This window comes from Dendropsophus ebraccatus, chromosome 9, assembly GCF_027789765.1.
Source record: "Dendropsophus ebraccatus isolate aDenEbr1 chromosome 9, aDenEbr1.pat, whole genome shotgun sequence".
Taxonomy (NCBI): Eukaryota; Metazoa; Chordata; class Amphibia; order Anura; family Hylidae; genus Dendropsophus; species Dendropsophus ebraccatus.
Genome location: NC_091462.1, coordinates 46,087,505 through 46,105,356, shown reverse-complemented (window position 1 = coordinate 46,105,356; position 17,852 = coordinate 46,087,505). Strand labels below are relative to the sequence as shown.

At 39.5% G+C, this 17,852-nt stretch overlaps 1 protein-coding gene across 2 annotated transcripts in view; it reads right to left on the bottom strand.

Moving 5' to 3' along the window:
- Window positions 1-3,895: 3,895 nt before the first annotated feature.
- ABCA12 (ATP binding cassette subfamily A member 12) overlaps window positions 3,896-17,852 on the bottom strand; it is a 76,039-nt gene continuing 62,082 nt past the window's right edge. For both annotated transcript variants that reach the window (XM_069983202.1, XM_069983203.1), the window contains 4 exons: window positions 16,790-16,882; window positions 13,623-13,728; window positions 8,877-9,014; window positions 3,896-6,116 (listed from right to left, as the gene is read on the bottom strand). In XM_069983202.1, the coding sequence (XP_069839303.1) occupies window positions 6,024-6,116; window positions 8,877-9,014; window positions 13,623-13,728; window positions 16,790-16,882 (430 nt within the window). In that variant the 3' untranslated portion in view covers window positions 3,896-6,023. The remainder of the gene's footprint in view (window positions 6,117-8,876; window positions 9,015-13,622; window positions 13,729-16,789; window positions 16,883-17,852) is intronic.

Below are 17,852 nucleotides of genomic sequence, written 5' to 3'. Positions count from 1 at the left end.
CAAAGTCACTAAATCCTCTTTTTCGAAACCACCTAACATGGTTACAAAATGGTAAAAAGGCTTAATAAGATTCTACAGACATAATTGATTAGCTGGAGGACAGAGGTAATGTTCTTTTCCTGAACAAGAAGAATAAAAGTGTGAACAGGGCCTCATTTGTATCTCCCATAGTCCTGTATACTGAGCTTTTGGAATCAATTTTGACCAATACATATATTATAAAGTTTGCTACATAGATTGTATTTTAGTAGACTAAGTATGGAGTATCATTTAGTTTGATTTATATGTAGAAATTTCTCCCATATTTATCAGGAAGAGGGATTACAAATGGGCTTCAGCTATGTTACATCTCTGAAGATATCGCTATGGCATGTTTCCAGCTGAAGCAGAAGTTTCAGTAAAAGCATGTTGATAATTTATTCATATCTGTTGTGTAAAAACATTAAAGCGGACCTGTCAGATGGCTTTTGCTGACTAAAGTAAAGGCAGCATACACGACTACTTACCCTGAGGTATAACCTATATTTCAATCTGTTGCCCCACCACTGATATACCGTTTGGCTTTTATATGTAGGTCTGAACCTTGATGGACTTGGGATTGATGAAGCCCCCTGTTTCCAAACATGTAATTGACACCTATGAGCTTTGCACATACCCCCAAACACGTAGGTTGCAAATACCCTACGCTGTATAGAAATTACCCTCAACTAGTCATGTGGGTGTTCCTCAGAACTCAACTAGGCACTGATGGTGCACTCGAGTTGACTGTAATCTGGGAGTGTCTGTGCCTGCTGCATGTCACATCTTTATTATCACATATATAGAAAAAAGACAACTGCAGATGGACAATACATTTAAAAACACTTAAAAACCCAATGAGGGTAAACCATCTTCACAGGAAAAACACACATGGAATAAATATGGTGTTCCCTCCGCAGCTCCCCAAAATCAATAAGGCCGGGTTTACATTTTTCCGGCGGTGCGGCGGCGTTTCCCTCCGGAGCATGAGAAAAGCGCCGGAGGGAAACGCAAGGTGTGTGTGTGTGTGAAGGGGGGTAGGTGGGGTGGGTCAAGGTGTGTGTGTGGGGGGTCAGGTGGGTATGGGTGTGTTTGTGGGGGGGTGAGGCGTATATATACACCCTGCGATCATTATGGCAGTTCAGAGCGTGGCCATGCGGCGACCCCGCTCTGAACTGCCACGGTCCCGGGTGCTTCATGCTTCTAGTATAAGTGTAAAAAAAAAGTGTTGTTATTAATAAAAAAAAGTCCCCTAATAAAGTTTGAATCACCCCCCTTTTCCCAGGTTATAAATAAAAATAAATAAATAAACATGTTTGGTATGGCCACGTCCGTAATCGCCCAAACTATTAATTTATCACAGTCCTGATCTTGCACGGTAAATGGCGCAAGCGCACAAAAATCCAAAAGTGCAAATTGCGCATTTTTGGTTGCATCAAATCCAGAAAAATTGTAATAAAAAAGTGAAAAAAAAAATCGCAAACATTAAAATCCACCACTGAATACATACATGCAGGGGTGCGGTAGCATGTACACCCTGGAAACACCATTTGCATTACTTTATGTAGAACAGTGTAGGGGCTCCCACTATACTATACTGCAAGTACCTTAAAATCCCATTGAAAATGACAGGAAAACCTATAGGGAAAAGAAATGTCAACTGATGAGAGCAAATTGTGACAACTGATGGCAACTGATGGTTTTTGCTGAAAAAAAGGATAGAAAAACTGATGACAACTGATGCATTTTTGGCATCAGTTGTGGTCAGTTTTTAGATAAAAACTGCAACTGACGCCAACTTATATATGTAAACCCAGCCTAACACATCTAGGCCCTGTATCTTATATGTATGTAAAGATTCATCTTAATAGCCGACACTAATAACAAATACCCAATTAAAGTGCAAGTGCTCGTACAAATACATCCATAAATAAATAAATATAAACATCAGTGAAAAAATATTTCATGTAAATCTATGAAAAGTAATATATACTGAAACACCTATATGTACAAAAATCGGCTAACAAGAAAAACCCATGAATGTCATATCACCCAGGGCTCTAGAAAGGGGGGGCTCCAGGATGCAAATCCTACGCGTGTCTTCACCTCATGTGACTTCGTCAGGGGTCTTCATCAGTACTGCAATGACGCTCCAACATGTGTGAACATAGCCCTAATTTCTCTGTAGACTTTTGCACAATCAGCGAAGCTGAAACACCTGCTTCTGGCCAGTCTGAGATGGTGAATCACACCCTGCCCCCTCTCTGCATCATCAGCCTGTGCCTAGCAAACACACACAATGTGAGACAGAGTCATGGAAGATTTATCTCCTAAGGTGGGAGAGCAGAAGGAGCAGGAGACAATGTGGATCCGCACAGAGGTCATATTTTTTTACTTCCCGGATTTCTATCAGCTACCAGTGTGGCAGAACCGCACAGATACGGTAATACATTGTATAGACACATCTATATAACTTTTAATGTACTTTTAATAGAAAACAAGTTTTTCTTAACCGGAGTTTCCCTTTAAGATGAATTTTTACATATAAGATACAAGGCCTGGATGTGTTATTGATTTTGGGGAGCTGCGGAGGGAACAACATATTTATTCCATGTGTGTTTTTCCTGTGAAGATGGTTTACCCTCATTGGGTTTTTAAGTGATTTTAAATGTATTGTCCATCTGCAGTTGTCTTTTTTCTATTTATGTGATAATAAAGATAATATTGAGAATCTAGTAGATTGGTTTACGTTTGTGGGTGCGCCACTTTGGTGTTTCGATGCGTCTACAATGTGTGAGTTACTTGTTTGAAAACAGTGCAGGGGGCGTCATTACACTGCACATATAGCTTCTGTTAGGTCTTTTGTATGTAACAACAGCTTGCGCCGCTTGCTAGAAGGCGTGTCGGCGGCATCCATAGCAGCCAGACTGCTTCTTATTTTCTGCTCTGCCATTCCTTGATGTAGCAGTGGCTGATTAGCATTAAAGACCTTCCGCCAATCAAAGACCAATCAAACTTGAACCTTCCGCATTTGATTCCCGATGCCTTCCCTTTCTCTAGGAAAGGAGGAGATTGCCCAAATGCCACCTGGAAAAAAGGGAGTTAATAGGCTGTATCCCTGTTTTCCAGGCGGTACTTGGGCAGTCTCCTCCTTCCCCATGGAACGGGAAGGCATTGGCAATCAAATGCAGAAGTTTCGAGTTCGATCAAACCTAAGATTTCCCGATGTTCAATCATCTCTAATTAGCATTAGGTGTTTGTGATCTTAGTGATTTTGATTGACAGCTGACACTACCAGTGTCTGTATCTGGGCCGGACTGGGACTCCTAGTTCCATAAGTACCTTTACTTGTCTCATGTTCCTTGCCTGTGATAGAGCCTAGAAACCCTAGTGTATCTTGATCTAGCATTCCTCTGACCTGATTATCCTGTTTATCTGACCTCTGGCTTTTGGACCTCAACAATTCATTTTGGCCCCCGATTTTGTACCTCAGTATACCGAACGTTGCGGACTTGGACTGCTGACTATCCATTTTGTGTGTATTTGTCTTGTCTTGTGTGTTTTCACCATACGTTATTAGAGGGAAAGTTGTCCGCTGCTTTTTAGAGCAGAGTGCGTCAAGTAGGCAGGGACAGCTGTGGCGGGTGTCAGCAACAGGGACTGCACTTTTTTACTACCCAGTCCCCGTCCAAACAGCTTCCTGGGCATTTTTGGAGTGATTGGTTCCCTTAAATATATGTACAGTGGCATCATACCTGCAGATACTCTGTGTAAACTTTGCCATTGGTTTACAGAAGAATACTTAAAATAAACAAAACTACACCAAATATAGAAACATAAACATTTATTGTAAACATTTTGCTTCAAAAATCACTTTTTTAGTCATCAGATACAATGGCACTGTCAACATAAATAGGCAAATAACCACCTATGTAAAACTTTTGTTACTGCTCGCATAAGAACTCTTCCTGTAAGTGCATTTATCATTTTCAAATAAAACAAAAATAACAACTAAAGCAACTGAACTGAAGTGCAAAAATTCTATACATTTTTTTTTCTTTTTCTTTTTTTGTTTTATTAAATTACTTTAAATCTAGGTAGTCAACAAATATAAAATACAGTATTAGCATCCGAAATAGTGAATGAAAATACAAGATGCTAACATTCTTTTTATACAGATATTTAATTATTTTACTGACCAGTAATAACGTTACCCCATAGATACAGCAATGCATTGCATGAGGTCTGTTGAGTATAAGTGAAGCCAACTATAGCAATATATAGAGGTATAATGGAAAATGGAGCTGGCGAGCCAGGTACTGCAGGTGCTGTTTGTGAAGTTTCACCAAAAAGTAACTCCTTTCTTAGCCAGGGCAATACATTTAATCTTTGCTCCAGGTAAAGGAATGCTTTTGTATATTTTATTTGGTGAGACTGATGTGTATTATTGTGCGGTACCCTTAACTTCACACAACATGTTCACACAACTTTTTTCAGCTCTGTTTAAAATGAAGTCCGTCATTTTGAGTCTAAAATAACAGACGTCATTTAGCTGTCTAGCCTCCCCTTAGTGCAATGACGGCAATTGGTACATAATTCTTGTTTGGGTTAATTAATTGGCCTTTGGTTGTTGCTTAATTTAAAAATCCATTAAATTTAACATTAAAAACAAAAGAAAAACTGTGTGTCAACAACTACTAAAAAACGTCCGCTGTTTGCAAAAGACGTCCGAAAATAATGATCATCTTCATTATTTTGATGTCCGCGTTAAAAACGTCCGTTATTCAATACATTGTGTGCTTAGGACATCTGTCTTTCCACTGACTTCAATGCATTGCAATTGCAGTCAGTTTAATCGCGGCAATAAAAGACATTTTTTTAAATATCAAAATCGCCTGCCTTTTCTCTATTTTTGATGTTGTGTGAACATAGCCTAAAGCAGATCAGTAGTGTTGTTTGAAAAATCGTCCGCTGAAATATAGGCTGTCCGTAATGTTCACTGGATGCCTGTATGTCTCTGGAGTAAAGAGTCCTGTTAGACATGGCATTTGTCAATTAAAGGGTCCTGAGTTGTGGCTTAACATGGCCTTAACTGAGTAAATGTCATAAGCAGAGCATCTGTGCCAACCTTTGCCCACCATGGTTCTCTAGGATCACAGTTTTTAGTGTTTTAGAAGAAGCAAAATAAATAATTCAACTGCAAATGAATATATTAATCTCCAGTGCTTTCAGTCAAAGTTTTAGGAGCATCCATTAATGGGAAGGTTGGCGTAGAAGAAGTTATACCTATGACTAACTTTTCTTGAAAATAATTGTTCCTTACGGCTAATGAGGTTAGCACTGTAAGGTGCACATGTAGTTCAAGGCTACATGGCAATCAAACTTATTTTAATTAGATACAAAATGCTGTTTTTTATATCCCTGCATAGTACTAAACATTACAGATAGAAGTATACACACATTAAAGCTGTAGAGAACGGAAATAGAAAAGCAGCTTTAGAGGTAGCTAATGCAAAGTGAAATGTTTTCATTTCCTTTATTATTATTATAACCTTTAATAAAATGTAAACATGTCCATTTTTTACTTTCAGAAGGTTGTATGTTACTGTTTTATTAAAATAATCGGGGCTGTAAATTCTATGTTTTGGCAACTAAAAATTCTGAATTTAAATTAAAAGTGTAGATTCAGTATCTTCTAGCTAAATGTAGGCATAAGACATGCCCCATTGTGTATGTTTGAATATGTTTGGGTGTCATCTGCATATGGCACTATCATAGAATCAAAGACTACTCACAGTATCTATGGCAGTTTCAATGAACACACGCAGACCTAAGCCTACTTTATAAGTATGAGGTATAAAAGTGCACTTTTTTGCTTGTTGAAACAATGTGAGGACCCTGGAATCAATGTTGCGGTATATGGTCACGTTTTAATAGTTTAACTAAGTGACCATGTCTTTAAAAGTGCTTCAAATTTAAGAAACATTCACCCAATGGCGAGTTCTTTAGGCAACCACCACCTGTTGGGGAGCTCCTTGACTGCTTTCCCTGGAGCTGTCTGTTGAATTTGACTGAGATTGGGCAAAGTTAATGAAAACCTGGAAAGAAACAAAGCAACATGTCAATAACATTCTATTAGATTATTTATAAAAGGTAGACATGTGCAAGTAGTGAAATATTCTAAAGTTCAAAATTTGATTAGAATACCCATGTACATATATTTAAGGGAACCAATCACTCCAAAAATGCCCAGGAAGCTGTTAGGACGGGGACTGGGTATTCCCCATTAAAGTCAATGAGGAAAAAATGCTTGTTTCTTGGAGGTCACCAAGTCTATATTGACACCTTTAGAAAATGATGCTAACACCTCTGGAATGCAGTAATACTGCTCCCTGTAATATTTCATATTGCTATTTTTGTTTACAATGGCAAAACTGAAACAAAAGAATGCTGTTTCAATTAAATATAATGTTAATAAATAAATAATATATATATTTATTTACAGTAAATGTAATTAAAACAATATTTTTTTCGTTTTAGTTTTGATATTGTAATCGAAAAGTTAGCTAATACCGCTAAAGCCATGTTCACACAACGTATCTTTTGCATAAATTACGGCTGTTGTTGCAGTGGGAATGTGGCCTAATACCGCTCATGGTAATAGCTTCAATTTAATAAAGAGGACGTCGGGGGAACGTGGAAGGGCAACTATGGTATACGTGACTAGAATTGTTCTGCTGTTTTAGTAAAGCTCATTTAGATTTGAATTTTCAATCGGATACTCAATCAAAAACGAATCTTTCGAGTAGTGCAATACTCGATCGAATAGCTACTTGATCGATTATTGCTTGCTCATCTCTAATAAAAGGTCGAATTTTGCAAAGAAAAAAAAATCTGTTAATTGATTCGATTAAAGGAGACATGACCTGTCCATATGCCCTTTTATGGCTTAATAGTATCATGCAATGGAAGTGATTATATAAAATGTAACTAATATATGGCAGGTATGGCTTTCCCTAGAGATAACTGTTTATTTCTGGGCATTAGAGCATGGGTAAGCATATATTCATTACAATCATAATAATGAAGATTACATAATTAAAGGGAATCCGTCAGCTCCTGGGCACTACCTAAGGTGCTGACAGTGTGCTGTAGCTGGCAGTCCCCCAGTAAGCATGGTGCCTTTTTGGTAATTTTCTGTGCAGTGGATTATGTACAATATTAAGTCTCCTACTGTCACAGAGCTGTTGTTTGTGCCACTCTTGTCATGCATCCTCCTCCCTCTTCATGAATAATCAATGCTGCCCGGCCTCCTGCTCGCTCAGCTTTCAGATTGCAGATCAGTCTTCTATAGGCAGGTTATCTCTGAAAGAATCTTTCCTCTGTAATGTGTTGGAGCTGTGGTCTAGAGGTAACTCACCTGTCTAGAGACCTGCCAGCAGTTCATTCTCTGGTTCAAATACCCTGATGGAAACTAAATAGATGTCTTTATTTTTTTTGTCTCATTATTGAATAATTTTTAAGGCTATGTTCACACACAGTATTTTTGCTCAATATTTTGGTCAGTATTTTGAAACCAAAACCAGGAGTGGATTAGGAACACAGAAAGGCTATGTTCTCACACTTATGAAATTGAGCAGATGGCTGTCATTTAATGGCAAATATCGGATGTTGTTTTAAAAAAAAACTGTAATTATTTGCCATTAAATGACGGCCATCTGCTCAATTTCAACAGTGTGTGAACATAGCCTTTCAGTCTTTCCAATCCACTTCTGGTTTTGGTTGCAAAATACTGACCAATAAACTGAGCAAAAATACTGTGTGTGTGTGTGTGAACATAGTCTTAAAAATGATACAATAATGAGGAAAAAAGACATTTATTTAATTTCCATCAGGGGATTCGAACCAGAGAATGATGTGCTGGCAGGTCTCTAGACAGGTGACTTACCCCTAGACCACAGCTCCAACACATTAGGGAGGAGAGATTCTTTCAGACATAACCTGCCTATAGAGCACTGATCTGCAATCTGACAGCTGAGCGAGCAGGAGGCCGGGCAGCATTGATTATTCATGAAGCGGGAGGAGGATGCATAACAAGTGTGGCACGAACAACAGTTCTGTGACAGTAGGAGACATAAGATTGTACATAATCCGCTGCACGGAAAATTACCAAAAAGGCACCATCCTCACTGGGGTCGTCCAGCTACAGCACACTGTCAACACCTTAGATAGTGCCCGGGAGCTGACGGATTCCCTTTTAACCCCCTCCCGCCGCTGAGCAGTAAATTAACGTTGCTGCAGCCTATGCCTGATGCTGCAGCGACAACGCAGGATCAGGAGCTATCAGTGAAAGCTGGAGACCCGACGCATCTCTCAGCACCTGAGCCGTGCTCCGGTGCGAAGCGTTAGCCCTGTAGATACAGAGGTCAGCACGACCACAGCATCTATAGGGCTTCTGACAGAGAATTCTCCCTCTACAGAGGGGGAATTCTCTATCCGCTGTCCTTGGGGGGTCTGCGAAGTGATCACATAGCCCCAATGGTAGCCATGGAAACCTGAGGCTGCCGGTTTCCTGGCTATGGAAGCCGTCGGGAGGAGGAAGGGAAGGCTGAGTGTGCAGGGTGCATGGCAGTGAGCTCTGCCCCCTCCCCTCTCACCCCTGCCACTGTCACAAGATTGTAACAGTGGCAGGGGACAGAGGAGAGGGAGCAGACACATGGACATCATTATGATCCCATAAGCTGATGTCCTAAAACGACCTGGGCATTGAGGGATCAATGACACCAGGTCGTGAAAGGGTTAAGAACAAATTGGTATTACGAGAAATAACGTTAAGCATTAGAAATCTTTTCCAGTACCTCATCAAGAGTCGTCTGACTGACTGAGAAGTGGATGATGTTCAAGGTTCCCTTGTTAGATTCAAGCAGGTCAAATATACTAGCGACTCCTCCAGCAGAAATAGGGACATGGTATTCTGCCATAGTAAAATGCTTCTCCTGTAATGAAAAGTTGTATTATATTACTGTCCAATATAGTTAGAGCAAAGGCTATGTTAACACACAGCTTTTAATTAAAACTATTTTACCATGAATTGCACAATTGCAGTAAAGTAACGCTACTTTTGCTGTGATTTTAAAAATAAATAAATGCTATGTGTGAACAAAGCCTAAGAAGTTAATTTAGTGTCTTTCCAAATTGGAATTGTATTAGCCTTTTCATGTAATAATAAAGCAAACCCATACATACAACATTACATGACACAAGGTCAGTGAACCAATCAATGAACCTTCATAACATTTGGGCATGCTGCATCATTTGAGTTAATTGTGAGATCCTCAGAAATTCTTGATATTTTATGCGTCATGAAATGTTTTCTATGTTAAAATGGTTATACATATGGTAAATGGTCTGTGGTCCATGCCCCCTCTGTGCTTATATTTGGTCTTTTTTTCGCTTCAAAAAAAGTGACCAAACACAAGAAGCCCTAGTAATGCAAGGAAAGACACCTGTTTATTGTGCAGGTTGTATATCAACTGAGGGCAATTAACTTAGGCTAATATATTAACATATGCTAATTTTATCATCAACTATGCATGTTTACCAGGAGACAATGCCCTTTAGTATGCAATAATTCAGTCAGTATATCACTATGTGGTTACAGAGGTTTTGGTGCTGTGTGACAGGAGAGCTGACCATACAATGCAAGCACCCCCAGGATTCTCTGTGGATGTGCAGCTGCTGTACACATGCACAGTAAAGACATGTCCCACTCCATGTGCACTCAGGAATGGCTGTCAATCAACACCAAGCCATATCTGTGAGTGCAAAGAACTAAGCCCTCTTGTGTTTGGTCTCTCTTTGGTCTCAAGTGTTGATTTAAGCATAGAAAACATTTTTTTAAACTGCCTACAATCACAACCCCGTTGATTTCTTTAACAATATTTTTTGGAAGTGTCTATTTTTAGGGATATGTACTTGTTTGGGCTGATGTAACCAGATGCTGCATTTGGCTGAGGGTTATGCAATGTAACTTTGTTGGTCTGATAAGAGAAGATGTTGGTCGGCACTCCCACGAGTAAAAAGTTTTGTTTTAATACTTTGAAAATCTATTTCACAAAATCCACGAAGAAACACACAAGGCATGATCTGACGCGTTTCTGGCTCTCAGCCCTTAAAGGGGTAGTGCGGCGGTAAAGAATTATTCACATAATAACACACATTACAAAGTTATACAACTTTGTAATGTAAGTTGTGTCTGTGAATGGCCCCCTTCCCCGTGTCCCCCCCCCCCCGTGTACCCGGAAGTGTGGTGCGCTATACATACCTGTCACGTGCCGACTGTGCCCAACCAATCGCGACTGAGCCGCGTCATCAGCCGCCCAGCCGCGATTGGCTGAGCACAGTTATGCTCAGCCAATCGCGGCTGAGCATCGGATGACGCTGCAGAGGGCGGCTGGCATTCGGAACGACCGAAGAAGACGTCACTGACTGAAGATCGGAGACGGAGGTCGGCACCTGACAGGTAATGTATAGCGCACCACACTTCCGGGTACACGGCTGGGGGTGGTGGGACACGGAAAGAGGGCCATTCACAGACATAACATACATTACAAAGTTGTATTACTTTGTAATGTGTGTTATTCTGTAAATAATTCTTTACCGCCGCACTACCCCTTTAACTCAGACCATAACTTTGTTGGTCTCTCACATTTCCTGTAGTATCTGTATGTTATACAACATTGTACGATTGGTATCCTCTATTGCTGGGTCCTGAGCAAGAGTGCATTCCTATTCTGTGCTTTTTAGGTTTCTTGTATCCTATGTGTTTTTAGTATAACAGGTGACATTTTGTATGTAGTTGTCGGTTTCCCTTTATGAAAGAATAGTGTTGTTTGCAGTTGGCAGCTGCTGTTTTAGTCTGGACTATTTGCTCCTGTACTGAATATATGCACACCATATTAGGATTGGATTGAGTTTACGAGAGGTCTGCAGCTACTGATGGTCCAACAAATTTATTGAATTTTAATGTGCAGATTTCATTTTCTGGCTCAAAGGCAGTCCAAGAGTGGTCGAATTTATCCAAAGGGTTTCGCCTCTGAATAATTTTAGAACATTTTACTCCAAGATATTTCTTTAATTTCGACAAGACTGGCGTAGGAGGCAGAAAAAAAAGTTTATGTTACAGCTGGAGGGGCTGCTTGAGCGAAATGTAATTTTTCTCTGTGTTTCAGCTCCAGCTCACATATACTCTGCTCTCACAGTCCACTGCTTTACACACAATAGAACATCCTCTACACAAACATGTTATTTACAGAGCACAGAATCAGTCTGCTTAAAGCAAACAATCTTTTATTCCGAATAATCCATTTGCATTGCCAGAAATCATCAACCCCATACTTTCTTATTTTTACATTCACTACATTGCAATGTGTTTTTTTTAATACTTGTTTCCTTACAGGATTTCTAGCCCTTAAAAATTGAGAGTGACCCGCCAGCAAAAAAGAGAAAACTTCAATTGTTCTAAAGGATAAAGTTGCAAAAGAGGAATTGTAAGAAGACATTGGTTTCTTTAAAATATTACAATTCTTTTTTTTTTTTTTTCCCTTTAATAAAGCTCATTGAACGGTATGGGGTCCATTATCCGATAATCCCCCTGAATGTTAATAGGTATATAAAGCAAATAAACCACATCAGGGGTAAGTAATTAAGCAGTCAGCTTTGTTTTATTTCATACTAGAAAACCTTTACAGAATTATTAAGATGTATCATAGTAGAGGTTTTTTTTTTTTGGTTTTTTTTTACTTTGCTCTTTTGCTGCACAGAAACAGCTCTAGGCGATAGCAAAGTAGGATATTTGTTTTGGCAGGAAGCGCTTGGAGAGCATCATTATGGAAACTAGCTAGGGGAAAAGCACTCAACAGTCCAACATCCCAGCAGAATCTGGCTACTGTTGGGCTATAACTCCCATGATCCTCTGCCAGACGAGAGCTAAGGGGGCTGTAACTGGACAGTTAAGGGTATATTTCAATAATCTACGGTCAGTATTAAGCATTCTACATCTTAGTTTTTTTTTACAGTTTGCATTGTGCATTATATATGAAGCCTATTAAAAATGGAATGGAACATTTGAGGTAAAGCTCCAATCTTGGTGCCAAATTAAAGGAAACTCATTTTCTTACATGTAATAAATATGTAGCAGAAACTCACAAACCTTCATGACAGATTGGGCCATAGCACTTTTCTGAGTGCTCAGACATTTTTGGTGCCAAACTCTTTAAATCTTTAGATTAGGGAATTGATCCTTATATATGCAGCTGCGATTGGATAATTATCCATAGTAACTGATAATAACTCTGAAACTCATTGCCTGTGCCCAGATACTGTCAACAGTAAACAGGCTTTAAATGTGTACTCTGTCTATGGACCACTTAGAGGGGCTCCTGTGATCTCCATCTGTAGGCCATAAACAGCAGCTGTACTTTACTGACACCTACGGTATAAAATATTTTTAAATCAACACTATGTACTTCTTATCAAGTAATTACCATTTGGTCAAAGGAGTTGTTCACTATGGGGAAATGGGATACCACTGCTGAAACCCTGTGTGGACCCCACACAATGACATTTATATGGCTTAATAGGGAACATAGGCAAGACATGGTTAAGGAGGACTATGTTGTAGGTTTCTATTTGTGTTATTTATGCCTGAACTGTGCATTATTTGGTAGTATCACTGTGTACATTCATTCTGTACTGTAACATAATGTCTGTGTTGTTACATCATTACATCGTTATCAGTAGATTCTCATTGTACAAGAAAATGTTTCTTACTACTACTACTCTTACTATAATTAATAAGCTCAATCTCTGTATTTTCAAAATGTACTAGAAGCTAACTGAGAGATCAGCTACATGCTGCCTATACAAGTCTATGGAGATAGAAGCAGTGATGAGTGAGATGGGAGAGAGAGCGAGGCAGCCATAGAGAGAATTCACAAGGGGTTACTAAGTAATGAATCTCACCCAAGGACTTGATTCACCGCATAGACTATTCTCTACTGCTCTATAATGTCCTCCATGCTGCTGCTTCTTAGCGTCTACTATAAAGATAGAGATAGATCTGTAGGATCCCAACTTCTGTGTGTGTGTGTGCAGTGTGATTTTTTTTCCTGCCTCATGATGCATTATATTGTGGCTTTTCTTCCTCAAAATAGTGTTTTAGTTCATGGGTCTCGCTTCTCTTTATAAATCCTTCATGCCTGGGCGGAGGGGATTCTTAAGACCAGCATATTAGATGTGTTACCTTATTGACTGACTACCTAACATCCAGCTGCAGCATTTAGTTCCATCATTTTTCCAGAAATATTCCATGTGTGAAACAACCCTTCAGGGATTCTGATAAGACCACTGTATTATGTAGTTGTCTAAAATAGAGCTTCCAATGTACAACTTAAAGATTATATAAACAATCTATAGTCTATAGCTTCTCAAATCTAAATCCACAATTAATTATAGTTATTTATAACCATACTATAGCCATTTGTCTTTGAAATGTAGTGACACAGATACGTAAAGACAACCTATACATAAACTTGAAATGTTACCTTTAAAAAGGTGTTTGGGAAGTGTGAATGCATAAAGTTTGTAATTCTCTCAATGCTGACAGAGATGTCCTTCAAATGCATCTTCACTGTGAAGCCACTTCCAAACCTAAAAATATAACAAAGAATCAGCAGATCGTAACATATCAAAGAGTACGCTATTCAGTTATTATTCTAGAAGTCTGGAGTTTTCTGTAGCTAGGAAACACTTCCAGTCCTGAAGTGAGGATGTGAAGTGAGTGATGGGAGCATTAAAGCCACAATAGAAAATGTCAAGAGCTCACATAATGTAGACAGTGCGTCATCCAGTAACGTCACATTGTGCAGGTTCACTGGATGGAAATTAATTATTTGCAGTTTAATGCTTTCTGCCTCAGGCGCAATGCATTCACAACCGTTTAGCAGCATTGAATTTGTTGTTTGCGACCAATGCATTCTCACATTTATTAGCAAATGTGAATGGACAACTCTTTTTGATTGGTTTTACACGAATCATGTTGATGCATTTTTAGGCTTTTTTTTTTTTTAAATAAATACTATGGACAAGTGTTCCTTTAAAATATTATAACAAGAGAGTGACAAGTCCATATATATATATATATATATATATATATATATATATATATAGTGGTGGGGTGTCAAATCCCCGCAGTTTGCAGCAGTGGATGTAGATAAAAACTTGACAGGCACTGTCCGACAGTAGATATGGGACAAAGTCCAAAGCAGGTATTACTAAAAACACATTTGTTTGTCTCAAGGGACAACACATTTCGGGGTACAGGGGACCCCTTTCTCAAGTCAGGGAGACATGCCAGGCATGTCACCAGCCGAACAAACCCCAAAACAGATCTTAGATTAAAAGCAGCTATCCAAAGGTACAGGCGGTTGGGGTGGGGTCAGATTGTGAGTATAGAGTCGCTTTATCACCAGACATAGTTGCAGTTCTGCAACAACGTTCGGTATGTAATGAAATTGCCGATCACATTAAAGTCTATGAAATCCTAGCCAGAGGGTAAATACTCTGTATACACTCTGACCGGGAATCTAAGCAGCCGCACAAAAAACTGACATGTCAGTTTTGTGCAGCCACTATTCATTAAATAGCGGTTGCACAAGACTGACTGAGCAGACAATGGATAGTAAGGGTCCGGCCACACTTTACATTGTCGGCTATGGTAAAATGCATGCGGTGCGGAAACTGCCCCCATTTCAGTTCAAAAGAAAGGAGGTTCATCAGGCTGGTATTGCAGTATATTATGTGGTACGGCTGGGATGAACTTCACTGACACCAGCCGTACTGCAGCATAAGGCTCCCTCTACAAGCTTGGAAGTCTCCTCACATTGTCCTCTCAGAACTACCTATAGAACCTAAAAATTTCCAGGGAAAAAAATACATACCAAAAATTGACATTTGAAAGACATGCACCTTTTTACATGTGTTCTAAAACTCTAAAGTAGGGGGAAGGAGCCCCAATGCCATAAACTGAATTTTTGTGCCATTATTCAAGAGTATTAGTAAGGAAATGTATCAGTTCCTCCATATCCTCCCTTCTTGTTGTATATTCCCCTGCATTTAGCTGAAAGAACTGCGCTAAAATGAATATGTGATTCTAGAATTTGGCTAAAATGAAACACTCTGAACATTTAATCTTATCAAAATCTTATATTTTACTTCTGTTTTCAATTTAAGACCTTCACATACATAATTCAGTATGAAAAGTTAAAAGTAGTAACAGAATGAAGAATTTGCTGGATATCCTTGTGAGTGAAATACTGTAATGTTCAGCACTTCATCATAAAATATGAATTCAAGCTACTGTGACCTCTACAAAGCCTTGCACACTGCTGCAGTGAATTGTGGTTAGCTTTGTTATATGGATTAATAAGACTTCTCACTAGCATAATAAGTGAGCAGAATATTTCCATGGCATTAAAAAGTTCTAGGCTCTTCTCTGCTTACGGTGGATGAAAATTCTTTGTGCTGCAGAGAATGAACTTGTATGGATGTGTTGGGGTCACTTCTAAAGTTTTTTTTTCCTTTTAATAATATGGCACACACATTTGCGCCATACTATTCTACTGACGTTCTACTTTTTAAATTTGACCAAAATTTTTCTAACTTTGGGCATGGTAAACCATGCATATTATTTTTAAATAAATGCCTTTGTAAGTATAGTCTTGTACTGTCTTTTGTTATACATTGTCTAATTGGCCACTATTAAAGGAGAAGTCTGGCCGTTTTTTTTTTTTCCTGGCGTTTTCTAAAAGCTGGTAGCCTGCGGGGGGAGGGGGGAAGTTGATTTCAAGTATGCACTTACCTCTCCCCATGGCAGCGGTAAGCGGCTGCGGGACCCTTGCCGGAAGTTATATGTCCCCCCAGTTATGATGATGTCGCCATTCGAGGGAAAATGACTGTCCTGGCTGATGGACTAGCTGCTCAGCCAATAGAGCAGTTTCCCGCCACAGTCACTGACTGGCTTAGCGGCCAGTCCATCAGCCGGGTCATAACGTAGACACACATCCCGGAGCCAGTGGGGTTCCCGCGCCCGCTCACGCTGCTCAGTGCGGGTACGAGGAGAGGTAGGTTGTTACTTAAAATCTATTTCTCCCCTGCAGGCTGCCGGCTTTTAGAAAACCGCAAACTTTTCCTTTGAGCTGGGTTCACACTACGTATATTTCAGTCAGTATTGTGGTCCTCATATTGCAACCAAAACCAGAAGTGGAATAAAAACACAGAAAGGATCTGTTTACACAATGTTGAAATTGAGTGGATGGCCGCCATTTAATGGCAAATATTTGCTGTTATTTTAAAACAACGGCTGTTATATTGAAATAATGGCAGTTATTTACTGTTATATGGCGGCCATCCACTCAATTTCACCATCGTGTGAACAGATCCTTTCTGTGTTTTTAATCCACACCTGGTTTTGGTTGCAATATGAGGACCATAATACTGACTGAAATATACGTAGTGTGAACCCAGCTAAAAGAATATAGCTCAAAAAATCTGTTCCATTTATTATCAAACCAAACATGGTCAAAAAGACAAAGATATGTCCTATATCCTCATTGGTGTTACACTGATATATAAATAGCATTGCTTATCGAGTGCCATTTATACCTAATCTCAATCTATACAGGAACTAATAAATAAGAGTCAATTCACTTACCTGCTTTTTATGTGCTGCAAAGAGCCAATGCATTGAAACTTCCCTCTCACCATGATTGCCAATCGGGTGCACAAAGCTTCACACTCCTCCATGCTGGGAACACAGAATGAAAAGAAAATTAGTACATGTAGTATGTTATTACATTTTGGCTCGCGTTATATTAGTAAGACAAGATCTTTCAAGCATCACAAACTCTAGTATATAATTATTTCCACATAACTCATCATATGCATAGGAACTATACTGAAATACATGTTGTAGGCACTTTACAGTGAGTGCCCCCCTTGGACACCATTTTTTCCCAATTTTAGAATGCCCAAATTCTGTGTGATTAATTTATCTACATATTTTTTATAGTAGTCCAAGTGCCAAACTGTGTAAAACATAGACAATAGTCTTCATTAGAAATTTTCTACCATAAGTTGCTAAAAAGAGAAAGATCAAATAAATCCATCAGAGTGTAAAGGCCCTATGAACTTATTAGGCCGATAATCATCCTGTGTAATAGAAGATCAGCCAACATGAACGATGTTGCCTGATCGCTGCAGTCGTTTGTCTTTCAGCATGTTGAAAGACAAACGACTCATATAGCAGCGATCTGCTGCCGTCCCTTCGTGGAATAAGACCGACTGCAGCAGACCACTGCTATATGCTATGGGCTGCCTGGACGATCTAGCGATCACCCGGGCAACCCCCCCGCTCCCCCCCCGGACTCACCCGCTCGCAGCTGTGAGTAATAGCGGCAGCAGCGAGCAGGGAACGAGGAGCAAACGAGCGCTGAAATACAGCCTTTCAAACAGTAATTCCACCCTTTTATTTTTAGAGATAACAGCAAGGAGGTGCACATCAGCTTAGATAGTACACAGGAGACCCTAAGATAAGACACAGGCTGAGGGAAGACAACATATACAAGGCAGTCAACACACAGTAGAGTCTGTACAAGCAAAATAAACAATTGTTGACATTTTGCTTCAGAATAGGTACAAGGCAGGCAATAAACCAACACTAAAATGGATATGTGTGCTGTCCCAGCTTGGCTCCCAACAGGGATCCACTTATTGTA